Source organism: Xiphias gladius, chromosome 19 (assembly GCF_016859285.1).
Source record: "Xiphias gladius isolate SHS-SW01 ecotype Sanya breed wild chromosome 19, ASM1685928v1, whole genome shotgun sequence".
NCBI lineage: Eukaryota > Metazoa > Chordata > Actinopteri > Istiophoriformes > Xiphiidae > Xiphias > Xiphias gladius.
Window position 1 is genome coordinate 25,614,829 of NC_053418.1, and position 26,909 is coordinate 25,641,737.

General features: G+C 40.5%; 2 protein-coding genes and 1 pseudogene across 2 annotated transcripts; all 3 read right to left on the reverse strand.

Moving 5' to 3' along the window:
• Positions 1-15: 15 nt before the first annotated feature.
• Positions 16-7,376, reverse strand: vamp5 (vesicle-associated membrane protein 5). Its single transcript, XM_040156438.1, has 3 exons — positions 7,080-7,376; positions 4,712-4,855; positions 16-2,504 (listed from the first exon to the last, which is right to left on the reverse strand). Exons 1-3 carry the CDS (start codon positions 7,080-7,082, stop codon positions 2,361-2,363), a joined length of 291 nt encoding a protein of 96 aa, XP_040012372.1. The 5' UTR covers positions 7,083-7,376; the 3' UTR covers positions 16-2,360.
• Positions 7,377-15,027: 7,651 nt separating this feature from the next.
• Positions 15,028-16,761, reverse strand: LOC120805020 (annotated as a pseudogene).
• Positions 16,762-19,221: 2,460 nt separating this feature from the next.
• On the reverse strand, positions 19,222-26,720 carry LOC120805699 (vesicle-associated membrane protein 8-like). Its single transcript, XM_040156180.1, has 3 exons — positions 26,496-26,720; positions 21,684-21,851; positions 19,222-21,421 (listed from the first exon to the last, which is right to left on the reverse strand). The coding sequence occupies exons 1-3, from the start codon at positions 26,508-26,510 to the stop codon at positions 21,236-21,238; spliced, it is 369 nt and encodes a 122-aa protein (XP_040012114.1). The 5' UTR covers positions 26,511-26,720; the 3' UTR covers positions 19,222-21,235.
• Positions 26,721-26,909: the final 189 nt, after the last annotated feature.

The following is a 26,909-nucleotide window of genomic DNA, read 5'->3' on the forward strand; positions in this document are numbered from 1 at the left end:
TCATTACAAAAATACGTTGAGAGCAGTTGCCATTTAAAAAGTCAAGAGTGTCTGAGCACTTGGAAATAACGTTGCCAAACAACCCACAGTCTCTGCAGTGTCTTATTTATTGATTTGTTTGTTGTTTTATACAGTATTTAGTTAAACTATTCTGTGTGTTTCCATGCTTGAAGCTGTATTATTTGATTATTGTAAATTATTCCTGTTAAAAAAATGTACATTTTAAAAAGTCATACAAGCTTTTAAATGTGTGTTTGGTTCAACGTCGGAGGTGTCTCACAAATTTTATACCGATTAAAAAACACACAAACAAAAAAAAAACCCAGGAGAGATTTAATCTGTGGTCACACAGAGGCTTCTCCCTTAGAAGCCGAGCTCTGCTCACTCTTGTAGATTGTTCCTAGATGGTCCAACATGTCTATTGATAATATGCTCACCTCATTCTTATGGAAAAAAACTCAGTACAGTTGTGTTTTGGGAGATCTCTCTCTGTCCCTAACAGATGGGCTTAAAAGTACATTTGTCAGGGTTAAGTTCCGTGTCAGAATTTAGGAGATTGCTGACAATAAGGTCACTTCTTCAAGGCAGTACGCCGTAAAAATAGACTGAGTTAATGAAAATAAGTCTAATGTCCTACGAGATAATGTTACGTGGAGTGAAGTTGTAAGTAAATACCATCTTTGCATACATGAGGGACTGGAACTTTATATTTTTGCAAATCAGGCATAAAGTCACACTTGAACAGAAAATTAATTTCTCTCTCTTTTTAATAATATGGAGCTTGGAATAGACTTCAGCTACGATAACCAACGCCACTTGTGTCCTAAATGCATCATAGAGAGACAGATGCGCCTCATTTGGCAAAGTGCCCTAACAATATATGGATTCCGATTCATTTTCGAGGATTTCAAACACCGTCATCAAGCCTTTTAGTAAACAGTAAGTGTCTGGCTATATAGTTAAATAGAAGTGAACTGCTGAAAGGCATTACACAATACACCTGAAAAGTAGAGCAGTTTTTCCTCTGCTCTGCATACTTATCTGAAGTAAAAACATTGGCCACAAGGGGTCATTCTAATATTCTTTGCTAAAACTGAAGATTAAATGCAATTAAACGGAAATATTAGAATTTGCTATTGGCAGTTCCAGGTTCCCAAACCTTCTTCTAATGCTTTCATCTATGCTTCTAGAGGATCATTCAGAAAAAAACACAATTGTTCCATGTGGATTATGGCTATAAATGAAAGGAAACACATTTGCTAGAGGTTTGGCTACTGGTTTGTATCAACCCAAAGTTTGCACATAGTGTGTAAGATTTGATTTTAGAGCGGTCATCTGACGAAAAATAGGAGCAGCTGAAGACATTAATCTGTTTTCTATGCACATGTTACACACGTTATTGATGTATAGAACAGTTACAGATCATAAAACCCTATAATCTGTGTTTTCGAGAATAATATGAACAAAAAAATCAAAGATTGTATGAAAGAAGAAAAATGGGAATCATTGAAACTCCAACAAATCTGAAATCAGTCAATCACTCAAAGATAAAAAAAAAAAACACATTTTAATGATGCAGGCAACTCTGAGAACATTTCATTTTTAACAGCTGAAATTTCATTTTACAATACATCAGTTTTTTTCCCATTTGAAGCGATCCAAAGTTTGTACATATTTATCCAATTTGGCATCTGTTGTAATTTCTCCTCTGTCTTCATGCACTGACTCTCGTCTCTCACCAAGTCACTGATTGACTTTTCGGTTACATGGATTCTGTCTTCAGAATTGCCAGCGATGGCAATTCTCTGCTCCTCTGAGTGGTGCTCCTGAATGTGAACCAGTATGTACAAGCAAATAGTACGACAGTAGCAGCCTAATGATGGTTGGTTAAAAATATTAGTAATTCATAGTTTTGCTTAAAGAGGTGGGGTGATGGCAGAGCACTTTTTATTCAGATCTAATCTTAACAAACCTGTCTGATAGCGAGTTTTTACAGGAAGGGTAGTGGACTGGTTTTACACCATTCAATGGACTTTAAAGACTTTCAGTCCATGAAAGTGTGAACTGGTGTGTCCTAACAGTGTGGGACAGATAGAGACACGACTTTGGTTAGTTATAAAAAAAAAGAGAAAAAGCAGCCGAGCAATCAATGGTACCATATCAATTGAAGACACTATATTTACTCCCATAAATATCTCTAAACACCGAAATATCACAGAATAAGCAGTTCAGGCAAGATGCTAGAGTCCCAGCGTTTGGACTCCTCTTTTCCTGGACCTTTTATCTTTGTCCACTTCATGTCATTCAGTCCCGATATCTTATTTTCCTTTCATCAGCAAAGGAGCTACCATCCTCGTACGCTAACTAGAAATGGCAAAGATTATAAGTCCGATGATGATGACTGCTGCTACCACTCCGATGCCAATAAACAACACTTTCATCTTCTTGTTCTCCCATCTTTTCTTTTGCTTCACCTGGTTGCAGGTCTTTTCAAAAGCTTTACTCTGGGGGAAAAAAAAAACAAACCACAATGAAGATGTGTTACGTTGTGTAACCGACCTGCTTTTCCATGTCTGATAGTCTTAAGCATATGCCAAGATAGGACAGCATTAGACCAAAGCTGGCGTACTAACTTCTATGACACTTACACAGCCTACTTAGGCAACATATCTAAAGCAGAAAAGACATTTCCCTACATCCATATGCCAGTATCTGTTCTAGAATGAACTATGGACTGAGTTTCAGAGGCAATTTTATAGTTTGCAAGTTTGTTTTTCATGTGTATTTACGAGGAAGTCTATTTAGATTGCATTTCTCCGATGTTTTCCCACTTTGCCTTTTTTAAAGCGATTATATTCAATGTTTTTATATTAATAATAGATTGCATGACTACCTTAGTCCGTCCGCAGCTCAACAAGCAGAGTCACATCATTTTCACGTAGCCCCAATGGCCTGTGTTACACTGCTTACTTATCTGAGATTTTTTTTTTTTAATTCTAAAAAAAGCTCTCAGAGAACTAAAAAAGCAAACAGGCAGATAACTTTTCGTTGCACAACCACTACAGGATACAATCTGTGGTAACATGGATTATGAGCAAAAACAATAGGACAGCTCCCAAGCTGGCGTTTCGTGCTCCTACAAGTTCTCAGGGATAAGACCATTTGGCACCATGGTTAACTTTTGGCTGCACCAATCAATACTTTTACATCGACAATGGATCAAATGACTGCATGTGATGTGAAATGGGCTGCTCGTAATGATGAACCCACAGAGAATTATCACCCAACTCTGCCATCCCTCACATCGCTATGGAGCATTTTAGCATCTTGAAATTCATTGTTTTAGTTTTATGGCCCACAACTTCACCTTTCTGGTTCAGTTCCACCACTCTCAAATTCTTTTCTGCCGTAGCAGGCAGCTGTTTTCAGTGAAAAAGCTCTAAAACCCACAACACACTACCTGCCCATATGGCAGTCAGACAAAGGGGGTGGCTAGTGGAGCATTTAGCAGCTGGAGAGTGAAATATTACCCCCAGGTAATGTTTCTCCATCACTGCTGGATTCGTAACTAAGCAACTGCTTGCTAACAAGTTTGCCATATCCAATTGAAGGTGATAATATACTATATAGGACAGAGCAGCTTGTATCTGGTACAAAGCTGCATTTTTTCTGGCCACTTGGGGGCAGCGGGAAAAAGTTGTAAACACATTTTTGAAACTTTACCACTGTATAAACTTGTTATAAATTGTTATATTGCTTGTAAACATTTTACACCCAGCACACACAACATTAGCGTTCATTTGCAGTCATGGCTTCTGCCACCTGGCCAATGCAAGTTTGTCCATCTGTCGTTTGGTGTTGGGCAGGTAGCATACAATGGGTTTATCAAGGCTTTTCCCCGTGAACGGCTGCCCGCTGCTGGTGAAAAAAAAAAATCGCTCACGTGAGACTGAATCAAAACAGTAAAGGCGGGCTGCAACACCAAAGCAATGGGCTGAAAGATGCTGAAGGGAACTGCAGAGTCTGGTGTGAGTCCGTCACTGTAAGCGACCCCTTTCGCATCCCATGGAGTCATTTGATCCACTGTTAATGAAATAAAAATATTGATTGGCAAAGCCTAATCCTTTTCTAATTTCCTAAGGTATAATCCCTGAAAACTTCTACGAGCGAGAGTGAGCGGAACTTCTGCTTGAGAGCTGCTTTCCTAGCTTGCCTGTTCCTCACCCATGTCATCTGAAAGTGTATCCAAGGGCTTCTTGAACTTAAATTTGCTGTTTAGAGAACTGTTCAACGCTGTGATGTAACGTAGGTCAACGGGGCAATGTGGGAATGATGTGACCCGCTTTTTGACCCCCGGACGGACATTCGTCTCGTGGCATGTCCTGGTCTCACTCTGTCATACCCAGGGAGACCAGCTCACTTCATTCATCTTAGGAAACAATAGGAAATACCTTTCTAAAAATAGCACCATCAAACACAATCAGGATGTAAATTGTACATTTGTTTTCCTCTCCAGCCCCACCTAAGGTGTATTTATAGACATCGATATGACATTTCCTAGTTTCAATCCCTAGACGCCTGTGGAAATGAAGTGTTTATGCCATTTGCTCCAGTCATTCGTGCAACCCAGAGACCTCCACTTAGTTAAAACAGTGCAGTGTGACGCTAATGTTTTACACTTGAACGGCTTATCTGAACTCCCTCTACATACCTTTTCCAGCAGCACATCAGCCCTATCCTCCAGTTCGCCCAGTTTGCCAGATCTCTCTTCAGCCTTGTTCAGGTTGTCCAGCATGATGACCTTCACCTCCTCCACCTCCTCCTGGGTCTGCTGCAGGCGGCTCTTCCCATTCTCCTGTCCAATCAACACAGACAACATGGTTATAGATGGAGACCTGATGTGGATCTAGTCGCTTGGCACTTTTCACATTAATTCATGCGCTCACATTGTTTTGACTTTCCTGTAGTGAAAGAAAAATGCATAATGGTAATTTCTAAGTCTAAACGCCCAGTGGTCACCTATGTGTTTCTTGAGAGAAATTACCAGGCACACAGGGTGTTACACATTTCAAGTTATGGGATAAACAGAGACAGTAAGTTAACATGGGCAGTTAGCATGACCAGTCACTGGCACCATGAAAGTCAACTACGTAGAGTGCAGGCTAGAAATAACTAGCAGTGACCAGATTAAAAAACATAACTAATAACTTATGCACGCCTAACTCTGATTCCCATAAATTTTGAATACACTCACTGAATGCGCTTTGGAATGAATACAATCAAATTTGATGTAGCTGCAACATTTCAGTCGCCCGGGGCTTTTAATACATCCTGTTACAGGTCCTCTGTACTTTCCCACAGAGAACTAGAACAAGTGGTCAGAAGTATAGTACAAGTTAGTAGCTCCTTTTGAAAGTTTGATCGTTTTTTTCTGTGTCTCCTTCGCGGTTTTTGTCAGCACAACGCTAAAAAAGTAAGCACAATGAAAAGGCTGCCACCCTAAAAAAATGCAAGCTATACCTCTGCCTGATATAGATCAGACTAGCTTGCTGTTGTATAAACATAGTAATAGTCTTGCAGGGGATTTTAGAACAAGTCATACTGCTGGGGTATGTTTTTCAAGTAGGTTATCACAAGAGCACATTAATTTGTAACTTTGTAACTAAATTAATTATTATTGAAGCATGTAATAAAACAAAACGTACGACAAACAAAGTAGAAGAGGGACAAGTTATGATAGATGAAATCAATAAAATGAAGTCGGACAGGTTCTCCCAGATCATGAAAATGACATTTGCGAGGCTGTTAACAATAACCTCTGTTTGTGCCGTGAGGACAAAGCAGCATGGGACAACAATATGTGAGCTCCCCAGCAACAGCCTGTGTGACCACCGATTGAGAAGAACCCTGGCGAAGGATATTTAGAGAGTAGTTTGACCTCAGAGTCATTCAGATCCTGACGGGCTTCTCCTTCACCTTTGCCCCCTGAGCCATGAGAGGAAGCCCACATCTCAGAAGTGAACAGGAACAGGAGCCCGACAGACGGAGCAAAACAAGCACACTCTCAGCATCTTGATTCGGTTCGTAAATCGCTCTCATTTCCTGTGAAGACTTTCATAACCAACATCCTGTATGTACAAGTTCACGGTAGGCTTATGAGCCTGGCGGAGAGGAGTAAACCTGCTTCTAATGAGGGACTGGTGAAAGCTGATTCACCGACGCCCCCCGAGAGCCCAGTGATCTCACTCTGGGCACACCAACGAGTAGCTGAACAATAGTCTGTGCTTCAAATTCGGCCGGCCGTGTCTTAAAACAGGCACTGCTGCCCCTTCCAGATCCCCTCCTTCCTTCCTTCCTTTGCTCACTCCCTCCATCCTGCCTGCTTTAATGTACCTGGCATTATCCAGGGAAACCACACCTACGTCGTATTATAGCATGTCCATTACAGTGTAGTATGGTGCTTGGTCGGATTGGAAAAGTGAAAACACCTGCTGCTCTTTACCTGGTAATAATAATAATGAGCCCGTTTTCTCAGTATTCGAGCCCATTCATACTTAGGGAGAGCGTGCGTGAGGGTTCATGGGATGTGAACCGGGGCTGCTCTTGAGCAGTCTTAATTCATAGGCAGGATCCAGACGCTCCTTTACACACACGCTTACTTCATCCGCCTTATTTACATCGGTCTCAGCCATCACTTCACACCCTGGTCCTGCTCTGAAATGAAGATCTCACAGCGACGAGACGGTGTGAAGCCGTTCACCACGCGTTTGCCTTTTTTTTTTTAAAAATCAGTCAGTCGGAGCCAGCCGTGTGCCAGAATCTCACCTGAACGCACTTCTCTGGAGAAAGGCTTTTCATTTCACGCGGAAGACGTTGCGGCTGCCAGCAGCTGCCGCGTCCCGCTTGACTACTGTTCCCTTAGAGGACTTTGCCCCACAGACGATTCTGGGTCACAGCACACTTTTAGAAAAGCATTCTGCCCGGAGAAGCTTTCCTCTCCTTTCCTCCCTACTCTTACCCGAGCTGTCCGTTTCACCAAAAGCTGTTTAGCCACCGGGAGACTGATATTTACTCCTTACCATGTCTGTCGTGTCTCTTGCGGTGTTTGCGTCGAGGCTGTCACCGGATCCGATGCATTTAAAAGTGCGACTCGAGTCAACTCTCCGAACAGGAAACACCGCACACCAGCTCTGCCCTTCCAGACTGTGAAGCGCGCCTGGGCAACGTACTGCGACTTTTCTCCGTATCCGGTCTTCTCGTCTCAACTCGTCTCTGTCACTTTCACTTCTCCGGAGCTGCGTCTTTATTTCTCTCTCTCTCTCTCTCTCTCTCTCTCGTCTCTAAACTGTGGCCCCTGGCTCTGAGGCGTTCATGGCATTCCCGGAAAATTTACAATTGCGAAAGGCGGTCACGTGACCAATCCTGAATTCTCCCCTACTAATGCTGAATCGATAAGGTCCGGACTTCCCGGATTTGAAGACCTGTGTACGGAAGTACATTTACTCCAGTACTTTACTTAGGTACAGTTTTGAGGTACTTGTGCTTTACTTGAATGTTTCCATTTTATGCTACTTTATACTTCTACTCCACCACATCTCAGAGGAAATATTGTACTTTTTACTCCACTACATTTATTTGACAGGTAGTTACTAGTTACTTTTTGAGATGAAGTTTTCATATATGACAAACTTGTAAAATACAATGCATTTTGAAAGATTAAGCCAACGGTTCCTGAGCTTTTTGACTTGTGGCTCCCTGGAAATTCACAGTGTCTAATTGGTGATGCCCGTCATGTTTCAAATGTCTATGTCTAAGTTTGAGAAAAGTTAAAAAAAAAGAAAGAAAGAAAAATACAAATTGATTTTTTTTCTTATTTCATACTGTACTCCATCAATCATCTCACAACCCCCTCAGATCTATTTTGTGACCTTTTAGGTTGAAAGCCACTGGACTAAACTAATTAACTGTATAGACCAGTTAAAACCAGTTCCATTTCAACCAGATGCAACATTAAAATGCTGCTTCCCCTTAAAACAAGTGCAGGTACTGATAAAACGTCTTTACTTGTACATGAGTAGGATTTTATATGCAGTACAATGAGCATATAAAATATGATGCGTTGTTCAACAGTACATAAAGCTGTAAAAATTATGTCCATCTCAACCAGCTTTTCTTGATTCAACTGTATGATGAATTTGGAGGATGTGGTGCTGTTCACTGCCTTATGTTGAGAGGTGTTCCTATTGTTTTGTCCACCTCATTCAAATCAATGAGGACAGGCTAAACAACAGAGGCAACTCTTTGTATAATGCAGCGCAGCTCAACAGCACCACACAAACACACACACACACACACACACACACACACACACACACACACACACACACACACACACACACACACTCACACACACACACCGCACCCTCCAAAACGATCAAACAGTTGAATCAACACCTCTTCAACACAGTTGTGCCAGGTAAGTGTGAGTGTTTTGTGGTCAGTTTTTCACATTCAATTTTCTTTTTGCACTCTGAGTTAATCTTGAAGTTACCAGGGACACATGAATGCAGCAATCAGACGTTTCCTTATCTCCTTCATGCAACAGTCATACGCCTTATCTTTGTACATTGACTGTTCACTGAGAGTCTGGTGCTAGCCGACTCTTCCTCTTTTTACGGTTCATGTCATGTCGTGAACATTCATCTTGTCTGTTTTCTAGCAGGCCTTTGCATTGTGTGCCGTGTGGCCCACTGAAGGGTGTTGCCTACTTGTGGGCTGTGTGCAGTTTTCAGAGGGTGGCAGATGGTCCACCCTTGTGAGAAATATGCGTAATATTCATACAATATCCCCAAAGGGACTCCCAGTCTGTATGTGGTACTCAGTAGCAAACTTATATTTTCCTTACTGCCTTCTATGGTAGTTTCTTATTTCCTTCAAAGGAATTCTGTCATATAATTTTTGACCTATGGTTTTTATAACTTAATAATATCCTTTGTTATAACTATAGCTTTTTTTTCTGTGAAAACAAAACAGCGGTGCTCTTGTTTTGCAGTGGAGTCATTTGGAGTAGTTACACAGACAGTAAGTCTCTGCTATGACCTCTGTTGGGTCACACTGAGACCAAAGTGTCTCTGTGAGTTTTCTGAAGCTGGACAGTTGGTCGTCAGTTACTAAAAGCAGCTGTGCTGTACTGAAGACTACACAGAGTCTTAATAATAAGTGCTGCTGTGTGTGTGTCCCTGCCACACTTATGATAAGGGGCTGACAGGCAGACAACACAACTCCATTGTTCCTCAACTGCGTCACTCACATCAGCAATTAAAATTCTTTCCAACAGTCTTTGATTCATTCACTTTGAACTGATATTCCAAACAAGACAGCACCAGAAAGACCTCATCGCCGTCTCTGTTCATGGAAATGGTCCAAACATAAATGAAAGCTTGAGACAGAATTACATAAGAAGTTGATACATCAAAGGATGCAAAAAGAGGAAGTGAAAAAATGGGTGATCTAAAACTAAAAGGGCTCATCAGAGGTTTGAAAGTAAAGTATGGCCAGAAACAAGAAGTGGGGGTAGTTTACATGTTTCTTCCTAAAACCTAAAGGCCAAAATGACCTTGTTCATGTGAACTTTGTCAAAGATCAAAATCCACCAAGCTTCATTTAGGTGTCTGAATGAAAACATTGACTTAGATAAAACTATGGCTGAAACCTATTAGCTTAAAAAGGATTAAACTCTCAAAAGTCACAGCTTATGTCCGTAAACTAATCATTTTGTTTGTACACGGGTATCATTTTACAGAAAATGTTGTAACATATTGTTTTAAGGTTAAACCCCCCCCCCCCCAGAACAGATTACATGTAAGTGCTGTTCTAGGGAAAATGTATTTGTAATGTGTGATGAATTTAGATATTTAGTTTGTTTAATTATTTTAATACAAAAGCCTGGAAAATATAAACCTAAAAGAAAAATGATCCAATTTTATGACCATCTTCTTCACCGAGGGGACTGAACTGCTCGCTCCGACCATTCGCTGCCATTATGACATGACAATTATTGCAGTTGTGGGAAGTACTGGTGAAAATCCCCTCAAACAATGAACACTGTATAGAAAGTGAGTTGCTGCATGTGATCAAGCACCCAGACTTCAACTCTGTGTCAACACAAGCTCAAAGATAACCCTGAGTAAATACAACTAATTCTAATGATTATCTTCTTTTATCAGCCTGGCCCCGTAACCGCTTATAGTTATTGTATCGCACATTGCGACAAACCCAAGCTAAAGCAGTGATCAAAGAAACTGTATCACGTTAAAATCTGTGGTTTGAACTGGTGTCACTCTTCTTCTGTGGCAGGTCAACAGGAAAAACAACACTATCATCACATATGGTTTACATTACAGTTACACTACTCTGTGGGCCCAATTGTACTTTCATTTCTTCTACCACCACTATGACTAGTAATACTATTGTTGCAATAATGTAAGTATAGCTTGATATTATAATACAGGATATAATAATATACAATGCTATAGACTGTTATAGTATGTTTGTTGTTGTATATTATAATATAGTATAGCAGTTTAGTTAAGTATTTATTGTAATAGACTACATTTTACCATATTATACCATAATGTAGTATAGTATAGAATAATATGTTATAGCATAGTTTAATAAAGTATAGTTTTGTATATTTTTAGTATAATATAGTATAGTCTATTCCAGACTAGTATACTCTAGTCTGGAATAGCATAGTATAGTATAATTCAATATAGTACTGTTGTGTAGTGTAGTGAAATACTGAATTATATTATTCTATACAACAGTATAATATAGCATGGTAGTGTAGTGAAGTATGGTGTGCATTCTTAGTGTAGTGTAATGCAGTGTAGTTTATAATAGTATAGTCTAGTATAGTCGAGTATAGTATATTTAGTATAGTTTAGTTTAGTTAAGTATAGAATAGTATGATGAAATGGGAATAAAAGCAACTTCAATCCAAATCTGTCAGCACTGATCTTGTTAACCTGTATCAGCTGCAAATATACCTCACATTCGTTTTACGAGCACATGCAAGCCTTGCGGCACTTGTGTCAGGTGAGACTGAGTGCTGAGGCACTTTTTCCTGAAGGCGTCTTCTTGATCTACCGGGACTTGAATCATACCTCATTTGTATGTCACTTTGGAGTCTGCCGAATAGATAAATGTAAATGTACGATCCCATCTTCATAATAACCATGTAATAATCACCATGCATCGGGGACAGAGTATTGAAAGTTATTGTAACTGAGGCAGCACATGAGCTTCGTTCAGGTCAGAGCTGCTGGGGTCAAAGACCCGCTCAACAAAGGCCGTCTTCTTGGAACAGCTTCACGAATACAAAGGCCATATTCAGCATGCTGACCACCCTCCCTTTGCATCATTGTCTAATACTGGTCCATGGATGGCAGACTCACATCCTCATGACTAACGCAGTCTGAGTCCAGGCTGATTTCCCATCAGTAACAAATGGCCTTTCAGTGGATTTTTTTTTGTTTTGGAGTTAGTGTTGGTCTGAGAGGCTGCTGTTCCAAAAACTCACGAGGCCCTTTGTCGTGGGGATAAAACCTTAATAGTTTAGTCATCACTTGTTGACTAAACAGCACGTTCACACCGATTAGATGCAGAGATTCACTGTAGTTGAGTCAACAGGAGAGGTGTTATGACCTGTTCAACGGTCTACCTGACTTTTTGTTCTGCCTTGCTTAGTAGTTCCTCTACAGGTTGTTGGGTCTGAATGCAGTGTGAGCAGTTTGAGATGTTTAAAAAGTTTGGTGGGCATATTTCAGGTTGGGTTTTTTTTTAATTTTTTTTATTGAAAGACGCTGATACAATGTTTCAATCCATTTGATGCCTTTACATGAATGCACTGAAGTCAGGAGGCCAGTCCAACAGTGGATGTGTCAGTCCACAGATCTTACGTTTTCATCTACCCTTATGCAAAAACAGTTGTGTGCAGAGTGAAGGCATGCTGGCAACCAGCCTCACCAGCTGGGCCTGATTTGTAGTATATCCCTTTCTTTCTTACTACATTCTTCAGTAGTACCCAAACTAATGACCCACTTTTGTTTTAATGTTTGCAAAGTTAAATGTGCTACTCTGTGAGGTGATTGCAGTATTTCAAATATTCCCCAAACATTTTCGCTTTTGCTTTTTGCTATTGCTCAGTTGTGTGTTGTATTACTGAAGCCTGTAAATAACCTGAACGGAAACCAAACGTGTGAGAACATGTGCAATCATGACCTTTAAAGTTTCACCTAGAGAGGATCTGAAGCACCAAGGAAGTCTTGGGGGAATCCCCTCTGATTTACTTCCTCAAGTCTCAGACCAGTCAGACTCTCTATCGACACCTTGTGGCAATTCAACAAACAGCAGAGGAGTAAGAGTAAAAACTGTACTATTTATTTTACAGGGGCTTCAGAAAGCATTCAAACTTCTTCACTTTTTGCACGCTTTATTGTGCTGTAGATTTAATTTTGAATGGGTAAAATTTCAATTTTTTAAAAGTTTTTTGCAAATTTATTCAAGATCAAAAAAGGAAATATCTCATTTGCAAACGTATCCAGACCCTTAATTCAATACTGTGTAGAAGCTCCTTTGGCAGCAATTACAGCTTCTCGGATAAGTGTTTTTCCCGTTTTTTCCCGGCAGTTCCTCTCATGCTCTGTCAGATGTATCAGACAATAAAACCTTATTCTGTAGACCAAAAGTCTAAAGAATACGACCCCTGTGAAAACAGTGACAGACCTGCTCCAGCTGTGGCCTGTATGAGCAGAAAAATGATCACGTGGCATGGATCTGCTCAGTGTGTCAAAGGGCAATGAGAATGGTATCACTGTGGCCAAAATCTACGTAAAAAAGGCTTTTCAATTTTTGATTAAAATGAAAGAACATGAATAAAACATAGAATCAATAGCCTCAAAAGAACAGATACTTCCAATAATACAGTAGTTAAAAGCTGTAGCAAATATACAGAGAGGGGGAATATGGTAACTATATACAGCTCATAATTGGAATAATATGACTTCTTGTGCAAGATGGGAGGTGAGACTCATGCGATCTTTGCTCCAGGCTTGTTTTCTGAAAAATGACTAAGTGTTCTGGAATATAATTTTTTTTTTCTTTTTTTTTTTGTTATAAACTGAGTCTGTGGAGACCTGTTGGTTGACATTGGCCCTGTAGGGGGAACCATGAGGGGGCTGTAACTGATCTCCCTCAGCTGGTTGGCTGGAAGAGCCTGAACCTCCAACACTAGAAACGTGGGAACAGACTCTTAACAGCTGACCCTGGTGTTGTGTTTATTGAATCAAAGTACCAAAGCTTCCTTGGGCCTCCAAAAAGCTGTGTCTGTTTATGTCCTGCCCTCAATCGACGCTTCAATGACCTCTGCAGCTACACTGAAGCAGGAAAGCTGTCTCTGAGCTGAGCTGAAAAAGTCAAAAACAGCTGAATTTCACACCATTAAAAGGGAGCTGCAAGAAATTTGGGATTTGTGCAATTTCACAATTATGTGATTTTATTTCTGCAACAGATTTTTTGTGCAAAAAAAAAAAAAAATCACTTTCTTTAACTCTGATTGTGTCTTACTAACATTTGTACACGATGAACCTCCCATTGTGCAGCAGGAACCTAATCAAGGAGCTAATTTCAACATTTAAAAACTATAGCAGTGCTAACATTCATCCAATAAACTATTTGATAAATATAATACGAATTTCAGTGGATTTCTACTGATGACCTTTTTCTAGATTTTCTGATTTAGTTTGGATTATTGCATGGATTGTGCGCAGAAGTGGTTCTATGCATTCCTGACTATTTACAGGTTATCTGTTCTGATGGTCTCCAATCAGCCAAGGTTCTGTGCTTGCTCCTATACTATTTACAATGTACTTAACACTAAAATGACTCCAGCGTGTATCCATTTCTTTGAAGATGACACAGTCTCGCAAACCTTTGGTCCTTCTCCAAAGCGAACTAGATGAAAGACTGCCATTAACGTTCTTCAGACATCTTCGCATAATCTTCAACTGCTACTCAGTGCTGTTTTACTCTCAACAACCCACACTTCCATCTTATATCTTGTTGCCATTCCCACACCAAACTGTAACGATAAGGTCTGCAATGCTTTAGATTACAAACCACAAATTACAGTGTCAATATTTTGTAGGTGGGGACGGAAAATTAACAATTGATTCATTAGATGGTATATAGTGTATATAGTGAAGTATTTCTATTCGTTTCTGGGACTGCTTATTATCTTAGGATACCACAGGACATAAAAGCTTCTCATACAAGGTTCTCCTCCAAAAGCAGTTTGGATTTTCAGATCCAGATTCAAACCTTCATTTTAAAATGAATACTTAGCCTTATGTTTTGTCCCCCAGCAACAATAATATTGTATAAATAAGAGAATAAAAAAGTATTATATGTTTGTAAATATATCATCATTTTAAGATACAGTAAAAGATAGGGTAACTTATTTTACTGCAATATCAACACTTTTACCCTGTTATTCCAAATTCTCCTGTCTTTTTACTCCATAGCAATATTAGTGCTCCATAATTATTAAATTACTCAGTAATTAAATTAAAAAATACTTAATGCCATGTTTTAAATCCCCCCTTAAAGACTAAGTTGTTACCCCCTTATTCCTCAACCTCTTGTTTTCTACTTACAAACTGTACTGTTCCTGGTATTGGTGCCCCGTATGTATTTGATTGATAACTGTAAATACAACATAACGGCATTGTAATTTGAAGGGTTGTAATCTAAAATGTTACCATCATTTCTATCGGCCACCGAATTTCTTTTTTTCGCTCTGCAAGTACACAACAGTTGCCGTCCTTCGTGAAGGTGCCAGCGTATTAGGGACACTGAGATTCATGCGGCGAATTGTATGAGTAGTACTTTGCATATTGTGCAAAAGGAAATTGTTTGTTTATTATTTAGTTGCGTCTGTAAGTACGCTATGTGTATGTTTGTGTGTGGTTATGGCCTGGAGGTCTGAGCGACTTCAGTAGGGATGACTCCAGTGGCCAGCAGGATGATGATGAGGACGATGATGAGGACGACCACCACGATGACCACGATCAGCCACTTTCTGAGACGTCTGCTTGAAGTGCTGAGCCTGAGCGGGGAGAGAGACGAGACAATCCGCTGAAGCAACACACTGTGGGTTCCTGACAAACTGCAGTTAGTGTAATGATGATAAGAATTTACTGAAAGAAACGCATTTCCCGAAATGTAACTTCCTTCCTGACAATGGGCGATACAGCCTGTGCTTTGATGCATTTGAACCTCAGACAAAAGTTTGTCGGGCTGAAGAGCTGAATCATTCATTTCTGTGCTGTTACTGTCATGTCTTGACTGTGGGACGCCCTCTACTGACCTTTAACACTGGTGGAACACTGAGATCATATTTCACACATCCCACTGTAACTGTGCAGTGCACCAAAGATGAACAAAAACAACCGACATCACAGCCCACTTTTACACAAATCCTAGTAAAAGGATAAATTCCCGGGGTAAGACTGACCGCTTCTTCCATTTCCTCTGACGTGATGACCAGGTTGACCACCTTTTCTTCTCGTCCCATGATTTTTTCAACATTCTGCTTCATCATGTCTGTGACTTCATCTATCTGGTCCCTTAAGGTCTGCCTTTTGTTCTGTGGCGCTGGCTCTGCTGCCACTCCTCCCTGCTCCTGGGATTGGGTAGGAGAGAAAAAAAAGGATGAAAGAGTGTGCTTACTTCATAGCTGTAAGCGCATTACATGCAAGACTTTAACCAATTGCCACTTCTATTTCAAAATAACATTTAATCCAAACCTTAAATTCGAGCATTTGTTTGCTTTGAATTCCTTCCAAACATGAGCACAGCCTGAACTCCTTCTGTATCCTTGCTAGCTGCACATCTGGGTGTGACAACGGGAAACTTTGGTACAGACTGAAATAACTCAACAACTATCGGATGAAATGAAATGAAATCTGTGGCAGACATTCATGTGCCCAGAGGATGGAGCCTACTGACTTTGGTTATCCTCTTGTAATTAGCATGTGTGGTTCAGCATAGTGATGTTAGCATTTTTGCTTAAAGCGCGGCTGTGTGTAAGCACAGCTTCACAGAGCTGTAGACGCTCAGTCTTGTATGACGGCAACCAGGCTTTTAATGTCGTGCCACTTAGACTTTGAAATCATTTTCGTAAAGAGCTCAGGACTACTGAATCAGTATCATCTCTTCAATATCTTCTTATCACACATTTTCACGGTAAAGCCCTTGATTATTTCATCCTATTTGTTATCCCATCGCCTGGATTTATTTAGTCATTGCTGTAGGATGTAGCTTATTTCTTTTATTTTATTACTGTTGACTGAACTAGTTATCTTTTAAATCAAGTAATGGAAAAAAAAAAGATTAATAAAGTAGCTTTCCCCAGCACCGAATGAAAGTCGTGCACTGGATAAAGCTGAGATGAAACTTAAATGAGAAACAGAATGTGTCATGAGACATGAAACTAAAAATATGAAGTCAAGCAGGTTTCCCCAGATCATGGCCGTTTACAGTAACATCCGTTTTCTCCAGGATAGTAAGGAAACAAAAACCACAATGATGTATGACTACAGATTGAGAAGAACCCTGGCGAAGGATATTTAGAGAGTAGTTTGAACTCAGAGTCATTCGGATCCTGACGGGCTTCTCCTTCACCTTTGCCCCCTGAGCCATGAGAGGAAACCAGCATATCAGGAACAGGAAACCAACAGATAGAGCAGCACAAGCACACTCTCAGCATCTTGATTGTTATTGGGATGTAACCTATTCTGCTCATGACTGCCCATGTAGCCAAAAATATATTTCATATTACCTTTCAGAGAGACATCATATTTCCCCTTGGAAATATAAGAAATATAACCCTACTGGATAGGGTGGAGACATTTCTTCATATTTATTTAGCTTTTTGTCTTGATTTAAGATTTGTATTTATTTTATGTATAATTATCTCACAATTCTTCCCTAGCCCCACCTAAGTTTAAAACTCAGTCTGCTTAGACTTACCTCATTACAGTAAATTACTCCATGTCAACACTTCACAGACATTCATCATGCTTTCATTTTTTGTTTCTGAAATTTTCAACCAAATCAAGTTTCATTTCTACTCGACCCAAATGGTAATATAAGTGCATTTACTGACAATCTTTCTGGTGTTTACTTTCTGGATCATGATTCCTCATTTTAAAAAAGTAAACGTTGCAGTTGACAGCAGCTAGGGTGTCCTATTCTCCCACCATTACCTTATCGAACTTTGCCCACAGACTATGTAGGATCAGAGCATAATGCATAATGTTCTCTTCGACTTCCATGGCACAGCATTTAGCATATTAAAAATCAGGCTACCATTCTCTCACCATGTCTGCCCCCTCTCCTGCTGTGTTTGTGCCAAGCCTGTCATGTATCCAGTGCTTTTAAACGTGTGTTGCTGGAAGAACAGAGCATCGTCAGGGGTGATGTCATCCTGTATCAGCCGGTGACACTCATGTTCAACCAATGCGTTAGTCAGAGGGATTTTTTTTTTCCTAACATGCACACCTTTTCACTCATCCAATCAAATCTAACTGCCTTTCTCTCCATAAGTGACAGAACATTGGATTAACCGTAGGATTGAACCCACACTGATCTGTTTTAACAGGGAGTACGTCACATTGAGGAAGTAATGGTACCATTTGAAGGGACCCTTAAAATGGGACTGAAGTCAACTTCGGAAGCAGGAAACACTTATGCTTATGCACTTCAGCTGCACTCAATGGGAACAGGAAAAAAAAAAAAAACTTATTCCAACTTGGGAGTGTTCATGCATTATTCCAGTGTGGTAAGCCCTGGTGCTAACCTTGTGGTCACTCCAGATAAACAGCCTAAACAAGCTCTATTTGATGTGTTACCTATTTGTAGCAGTTTGGTACCAAGTAAAACCACATACCAACAAACCACGTGTATAGCTCCTATGAAATGAGCTGAACTGATTCATGGAATTGTATCAGTGTTTATATTGGATTCTATTTTGATGTAAGTGCCAGCAGTGGTGCATTTGCAGCCATTTTTCCAAAAATTTGTTGATATGTGTGTAGTTCTTTTCACCATGTGGGAGATGTGATCAGTGTCCGAAATCCCTGATATCCCTGACTCAGAATTTCAAGTTGGAGGTTTTTTTTTCCAACTGGGCTGCTCGTAGGTAGGGTGTAAACAACGTGAGGCGAACGTGTCCTACAACCTCACAACCTCACAGCGCTGCTAGCAGGGCTGCAGACACTCTTTCTACCTTTTCTTTCTCACATCGCTTCTTTGTCTTATTGTTTGTTTTTCCTGTATGTACCGGAGACCCCCTGGAAACCAGTGTAATACTATATGAATTAACCTGATGGAATGAAGTAAATTTAAACTGAGAATCCCGTGCTGTGGCTGTTGGACTCTGTGATCTCCGATTATGTTGCCTCCAATGTATTCCCAAAAAAGTTTACCATTACAAAAGGGGATCAGATGACCGTTCTAACTAATGCTGATCCCTGGACGTGGGTTTGACAGACGTGGGCTTTTATCAGGTAAGGTCTAATGAAAGATGCATCAAGGTGAATCATGGGAAGTGTAGGATGTAATGTTTTTGGATATTGACCCATATTAGGGACTGAGGGGTAGAATATCTCAGGCTGTGCTGCTTTGACTTCGACCATTCTCTTTTTTTTGATCTGTCTCTTGCAACTCCTTCAACTTATTGGATATACAATACTTAATTGCTGGAGTGTCCGTTTAAGAAGGTGATTGCTGGTCCTTGAAATAAATGTGTACAGTTTCCATAAACTAAATTAACTCATTTCTCTTTTCTTTGAGGTGTATCCTCCAGTATTTTGTATCCACTATAGCACTGGTGGAACCTGAGCGACGTTTAAACTGGAATTGGCTTCTTCTCTATGTGGCTTTAGAGGTTTTGATCAGTTTGTGGCTTATAATTGTTTTATTTTGAAATATATCAGTTATCAGGTGTTATCAAATTTTATTTTTACCACTGCTTAGTTGTGTATCTACAACTAAAGCCTGTGAATAAAAGAGAAGCATTCCTAAAGTCTCAGGTCAGCCGGACCATCTGCCTCCATCTTGTGGTAACTCAACAAACAGCAATGGAGGGGAAACCATCACAAGAGAGCCGGAGTAAATACTATTTATTTCATATCAGACCATTAAAACCATTAAATGCCACAAGTCATCAGTACAAGACCCTTAGTTAATGACATTGTGAAAGGGATCGACAGTGAAAACCTGCTGCAGCTGGAGTGTGTATGAACAGAAATACAGTATGATTGTGTTCTCACACAGCATTGATCAGGTCAATATCAATGTGTTCAAAAGGCAATAGGATTAGGACTACTGCATCCCAGAAGCATGTCAAAAAAAGAAAAAAGGAGAATAATTTGTTCCAGCACAGCCTCCTTTTTATACCTACTTCTAGAAAATGACTGAGCAGCAGAGGAACTGAACTGTACTACTATGATTAATCAGCCTGGATTATTTGTTGATACAGAAACCACACACAGCTTTCATTGGCCCATTTTTGATTAAAAAAAAAAAAAAAGAGAAAACAACTGAACATTAGTGACAAAACGCATAAAATAAATAGCCTCTAAGGAACAGATACTTTCATTAACACATTGGTATAGGCTTTTGCAAATATACATAGAGGGGAGCATATGTTGACTATATACAGTTCATAATGGGAATAATGTTGACCTCTTTGAAGCTAAACTGGCTCTGTAACAGCAGAGCAAGATGGGAGGTGAGAAAGCCAAGAACTCTGCACCAGACTTATTTTCTGAAAAATGTAGCCTGTGTGTTTTGGAATAGAATTTTCTAGTTGTGAGCGGCTGTGACTGAGAGGGCCTTTTTGGTTGACAGGGACCCAGCAGGGGGAGCCACGGAGGGGATGTAAATGATCTCTTTCAGCTGGCTGGCTGGAGAAGCCTGACCCTCCAACACCAGAACAGACCTTAAAACAGTTCACCCTTCTGGTTTTCTTTACTCTTTCAGGTACCAAAGACCTATGTTAAAACTCCAATATTTCTAGCGTTAAGACACCGTGAAGGAAAGAATTAATATTATTTGTTAAAAAAGGCTGATGATACTGCACAAATCGACAATTTTTTGTCATCTTCCCCTCCAAAGGGCCACTCATGTCTAGTAGAAAAACCACATAACCTCAAATGTTGTGTTGCTTTTCAGCTTAAGGTCTCGTCTTCACTTTCATGGCCCAAATATCTGATGTACATTTAAAGATAAACTCCTGGAATCTGTTCGGTAGCCGCTGCTGATATTTTGAATTCCAACACACTCCAAAATATTTCACAATTATGTCATTTTTGTCCTATCACAGATACGCTCTGTGCACAGATACTGTTTTGTAACTTTGACTGTGTACAGAGTAGGAAAAAAGAACTAAAGCAGTGCTAAGTATATACATTCAATAATCTTTTCTAGATGTCTGAATACAAAGAAACTGGAAGCACTTTAAAAAAAGGTAACATACATATCTAATACACCATTCAGCCTTTCATTAATTATATTGTTGCAGATTTGTGCTTGGTGCATTTCTCCAATGTCAAAAATTTCTTCTGGACACTGCATTTTTCATCTTCTGTCCTTTGTAGTGCACCTGAGTGACAAACAGGATGTCTAGAAAGAGACTGGAGGAATCCACGTTCATTATTTCCATCTGCACATATTAAAGTGACTTCCTCTTTGCTAGAATGAAATAAGAGTTGGTGGTGAAACAGTTAAAGTGCTGACGGTGGTGTCATGAAACGTCGTTTGAAAACAGTGATAAGTGTTTTTTTTTCCCCCCGCTGTCAGGTGAAGTCCTCAGACTTTTTAGAAAAATCGGTGTAATTTTGTACTAATTTAAAAATGGCTAAACTGGAACTATGTTTGAAAGTTTCGAAGGTTTATGTGTCATTGACATTGCTTAAACCAAAGTATGAAGTCCTTAAATTCCTATAAAAGCATGAAAGTTACCAGTAGAAACAAACTAAGAAGTAGTAAAGGTTCCACTAGACAGCAGTGATTTGCTTGAGTCTATATATTACTTTTTATCCCTCTGCAACAGGGATGTGGGTGTTTGGGATTTCATTGTTTATGTATGTACATATGTGCATGTTTGTGTTTATGGCTTGGAGGTGGGATTGACTATAGGAGGCAAGGGAGCACTGACAGGGATGACTCCAGTGGCCAGCAGGATGATGATGAGGACGATGATGAGGACGACCACCACGATGACCACGATCAGCTTGACGTTCTTCCACCAGTAGGAGCGAGCCACTTTCTGAGACGTCTGCTTGAAGTGCTGAGCCTGAGCGGGGAGAAGGGGGGGTGTTAGTACCAAGACTGGCACAGCAATCCACACAAGACACAGAATGAATGGGCTGAAAGCAACACACACATGCAGCCTGATAATAGTCCTTTTTCATGGAAGACATTTGGACATTTTACATTAATCATAAATTAATAAAATGAATGATGGCTGAATGCTATCAAGACTTACTGTAACAGGTAAATGGAATGGATTTTACACAAATCAAAGTAAAAGAATAAACTCCTGTGGTGAGACTGACCCCGGCTTGCAGGTCCTCTGACTTGCCCATGAGGTCGTCCAATCTCTCTCCTCGGGCCAGGATCCGGTCTACATTCTGTGTCATGATGTTTTTCACTCCATCTACCTGATCCCTCAAGGCCTGCACCTTGTCCTGGCGCTCTGGTGCTGCCTCCACTCCTCCCCGCTCCTTGGATTGGACAGAAAAGTCATTTGAGAAAATAAATTGAGGATCAAAGTATAACACATGTCCAAACTTTATCCTGTAGTTTTTAAATTAGTGTATAAAAAGCCATTGTGGAATTTTGCCCACAACAGAATGCTTATTTGGATGTGTTTGTAGCAAGGAACCTTAGATAGATGCAGAAACTTGACCATATTTTAGGGTTTAAACAATTGCCAATTTGATTTCAAAAATAACCTTTACTTTCCAAACGTTTAGACTCTCTCAGTGGAACCATTGGAGGTTCTGGATATTAATAACATTTCCGAAAGATTCAGTTTGGTTGCTGTCAGCAGCTCAGCACTGAAACAGGTGTTTGTGATATTTAGCCTACCCTCAGGTTTTCAGACCTCTTCACTTTTTTCACACCTCTCCACATAGAGACCCTGTGTGGAGATGGGAGAAACTTCCAGAAGGACAACCATCACTACAACAACTCTCCACTGTACTGGGCTTTATGGCAGAATGGCCAGACGGAAGCCTCTCTTCAGTGAAAGACACATGAAAGCTGGAGTTTACAAACAAGCACCTAAAGGACTCCCAGACTGTGAGCAAGAAGATTCTCTAGTCTGATGAAACCAAGACTGAACTGTTTGGCCTCAATTCTAAGCGTCATGTCTGGAGGAACCAGGCACTGCTCATCATCTGCCCAAAACCATTCCAGCATAGCATCATGCTGTGGGGTGTTTTTCAGTAGCAGGGCCAGGAAGACTGGTCAGGGTTGAGGGAAAGCTGAATGGAGCAAAGTACAGAAATGGGGGGGTGTTTTCACAACACCTGGTCCAGCGCTCTCAGGACCTCTGACTGGGCCAAAGGTACACATTCCAGCAGGACAGTGATCCTATGCACACAGCCAAGACAGTGCAGGAGTAGCTTGAGGACAACTCTGAGAGGTGTGCAAAGCTTGGTTCATCATACCCAAGAAGACTCCAGTCTGTAATCGCTGCCAAAGGTGCTTTAAATAAGTACTAAGTAAAGGGTCTCAATGCTTATGTCAATGTGTTATTTCAGTTTTTCCTTTTTAATAAGTTTGTAAAAATTTGTAAAATCCTGTTTGGGCTTTGTCATTATGGGGTACTGAGTATACACTGATGAGGGAAAAAATGAATTTAAACAATTTTAGCATAATGCTGTAACATAACTGCTTGCCAGTAGGTGTAGGTTGGGCATCAATGATCTTCAGGATATGCACAAGAAGGACCAAACAGATATCCAAAGTATAAACTTCCACCAGATTTGGAAAAGGAAATGATTGCATTGTTCAAACTCTTAATGTAGACACCTTTTCTTCAGAGCTTTTAATGTCCTGACATTGCCTTAGTTAAACTGTATTAGTTTTTTTGCAGAATGTCTGTAGTAAAACATGGTGTGTTTGATACCTTAATAAATTAGTATAAAATAGTTGGGTTCCGACTTCATTTTTGATCCTCGAAAATTTCAAGCATGTGGCATGAATAGCTCAAAAGTTATGACTCATGTAACTTTGCAACTTGTTTATTAGGCCAACAACCCCCTTTTTAAAGCCTCCATATCTTAAAAACTAAAGAAAATACAAGCCGAAAATTTTGGACACCAGTTGTTGGGTACAATGAGTTTATTACATGAAGAATGAAGCAAATCCAAGATGGTCAGTCTGGAAATTTTTCTAAAATCTGTTAGATTTCACGTGGAATTACCCACCATCTAGTTGACTAGATTTCTGCTGTCACGCCACCATGAGAGGACTTTCATGAGGAACTGAGAATGCCCAAAGCAGCATCATCTTTTAAATCTCTTCTTCTGACACATTTTTGCCATTAGGCCCTTCATGTTCTTTTGTTTCCTCCCCCTTTTTAATCTCAGTGGCTGGGTTCATCCGTCTGATGCCTGCATGATTCAATATGCCACCGGAAATCAAATCATTCGCCGAAGGCTTGTATTTTCATACAGCTGGTGGTGGCTTTGTGAGTCCTTTCAGTTCTTTGTGCTGCTGCAAATGACAGTACAGCCCGCTGGTTGTCAAATGATCGTTTTTACAACTTTTTGAATTTACTAGAGTGTGTCTGCATTCAGTGGGAAGATAGGTGTAAGTTCAACGCAGGAATGTTGCACACAGTGTGGTGTGTGTGCGAGCATACATACAGGAACAGCAGCAGACCGTAAACAAAACTGTCTCTAGGAAACAGAGCAGGTTTTGCTGCGTCATCTGCTGTCTACCCTCTCCTGTAACCTTCCCTTTCTTCCTTCCAGTGTTTACTTATTCATTCTTTTATGTCTCCCCCATTATCTCCTTTCCTTCATTGTTCTTTTCTTTATTTTGTTCATTCTTCGCTGACCTTCTTCCTATCCTTTGGAGCTGTTCGTTTATGCAGTGTCATCTCATTCAACTCTAAAAAAAACAACACTTTTACAGGCTTGCCTCTATTTAGCTTCTTTTGATCATGTACAATTTGTGTTGTTACTTTGGTGTTTAATTTGAAGTATTTTTTTCCTTTCTTAATCTCCGCGTTATACATGCAGACATTTCCGGCATTCTTTCCAGATGCTTTTGCTGTATCTCCTGTTTAACTCTGCTTTTCTTCACCTGCCATATAAACCAGGTTTTTTCTCTTTCTCCTTCTCCTGTACCAGGGCTGGTAGTTCACTGAGGCCCACTGAATGGCTAACAACTATCAAGTATCAACCTTCACAGAAAGAGGGAGACAGAAACGTGCCCAGTACAAGACTCCCATGCACTGTAGGCTACATATGGAATCCTTTTCAAATATTTGGAACATTATAAGACTTGTAGGGGAATTCAGCCGCAAAATGTCTCTGCGTTGCATGGAAATCGACTCCGGTCTTCCAGCAAAACTCGACAACACAAACAAAAGCCACATTGTAAATATTTAGCTGACACATGAGGAAAAAGGATGACACATAAGGAAGTGCTCTTTAAAATGTCTGTGAACTAAATCAAATCTGTCCTGTGAAAGTATTTGAGTAGCGCCTGTAAATGCAAAGGATGGATTTAATTTGTCTCGGGAGGCCAGATGCAATCCCCACCGCTCACATCCTAATCTAGTCAAATGTGAAATTACCCTAATCTGTGAATGGCACATTAAGGTTTGAGTAGACCACACACAGACATTATAAGGCTAGTTATACTTTCCTTTTGCAAAATCGGGTTTCCTTTTATCCCACTACCCTAATAAATGCCGCGGGTTACAGGAAAACACTGTTTGTTGGTTCAGCTCCTGCCCCTCAACACCGTTTAGTCAGCATGGCCGGAGTTCAAAGGTTTGCCGGGACCTTCACAGAGAAGCGGGGCAATGTTTGAAAACCCCAGGAGCCACAGTTTTCAACTGTTCATCAGAGGAAGCACCAGTTTCATGTCAACATCCTCCAGCAGACACTCACTAGACCCCATGGACCCTCCATGGACCAGCCTTTTGTTACTGTTAAGTGTCTGAAAAGATCTGTGTGAGATATAAATTGAAAAACTAATCCAATAGCTGCGTAGAGCACGGCGGTGAGAGAACACGGAGAGAAAGACCCAGTGACTATGAGTTTGTACCCTCTCTTGCAATATTGTACGTTGTCGTGAATAAAGTAACATTTATATTAGTCCTCCATTTTACTCCTTGGAGATGCGGGGACGTCCTGGGAGACTTTCAAGGACCTTGAGCCCCGATTGGCGAAGTTGGGTCAGAAACGGTCAGCCGAGTTTGACAACGTTTCCAAATTCGAACTTGACATGCAGTACAGTTTAAGATAACCTGCCAGATACAAAGAATTTTTGGAAGCTTCTCTTCAATTCAGAATTTTGTGCGAGCAAAACAGGGCTTCACTCAATAACATGGCCACGTGACCACTGCTTCTCTTCGCACAGCCTCGTTCATACAAAAATATTGTCTCCGGCTTGAGCCTCCCGCGTCAATGCTAATGCGCGATTGTGACACGCTGGGGCTGACAACCTAAAAGTTAGCAGCAGGGAGCTCAAGCTGGTGAAAGTTTACTCAGAAAGTGTTTCACTGTGGATGTAACATAACAGACAATACGGGGGGGGGGGGGGCTCTCCGGAGAGAAAAGTGGCCACTAAGAGTTGTCATGAGCCATAGTGCGCCGGGGCTGTTATCGCTATCACTAGGCCGTGTAAGTTAGCATTAAATCGCCACATCCCATAGTGGAGCTCGGCTGCAGGCGCAAGGTTCCACCGTCAGTGACGCGGAGAGTGGTGCTTTTGAAATATGTGTGGAAAGCAGACGTTTTATCGGTTGAGGAACGGAGCGAGATCCCCCTATGGATTTATAACATGAGAAAAAAAAAGAAAAGCTTTTATGTGAAGTGTCTGGCTTAGTTTAAGTGAACCCCCCCCCCCCATTGGTTTAACCAAAGACTGTATGGTTTCAGCAGTGGGTGTTATTTAGGCCATTTTGTGAGGCCACCCTGGGACTTACTCTCTCAACAATGGAAAGTTTAATGCGCCGATTTAACCAGTTTTCGGACCTGGTTAAATAGATTTAAGTTAAATGCAACATATACTATCCGGAAATACACCTGTTGCATGTCGTGGTCTCCTACGTTTAACAAGCTGACGGCGGGGAGACTTTCTAAACAACAAAAACACAAGCTCCAAACACTATCACCTACCGGATCAATGTCCATCTTGTTGGAAACAATGCCCTCCGACCTCAACCCAGTGGACCGTCTTACTTTTAAGTTGACGCTATTATTTAAAACCTTTTAAAACCGCTTAAGGACTTGAAAGTTTGATGCTCCACCGAAGCGAAAATGTTTCCTCCTCTGTTTAACTTCCTGGTAGTTTCTGCCCCCCCCAAACTGAATTCCGTCGTGACAAGTGTCAAGTTGACCATAACACAGCCACGATCTCCTGACCACATTTAACAATAAAGCACTTGTCGTAGCTTTTTTTTTGTTTCAGGAACGTACCGGTGTTTAGAGGTGAGCACAATTATCCAAAGCCCCGAAGTGACAGTGAAAATTAAAGGCTTTTAAGGACCAAGTTTGAACTTTATCCTTAGCAAATTTAACACGCAATATTAA

Bases quoted from the DNA above. Each gene is read 5' to 3' on its own strand.
- vamp5 (XM_040156438.1), bottom strand. The intron at 2,505-4,711 runs GTATGTAGAGGG...TTTTTCCCCCAG, and splicing joins CTGATGTGCTGCTGGAAAAG to AGTAAAGCTTTTGAAAAGAC.
- LOC120805699 (XM_040156180.1), bottom strand. The intron at 21,422-21,683 runs GTCAGTCTCACC...CTCCCCGCTCAG, and splicing joins CAGAGGACCTGCAAGCCGGG to GCTCAGCACTTCAAGCAGAC.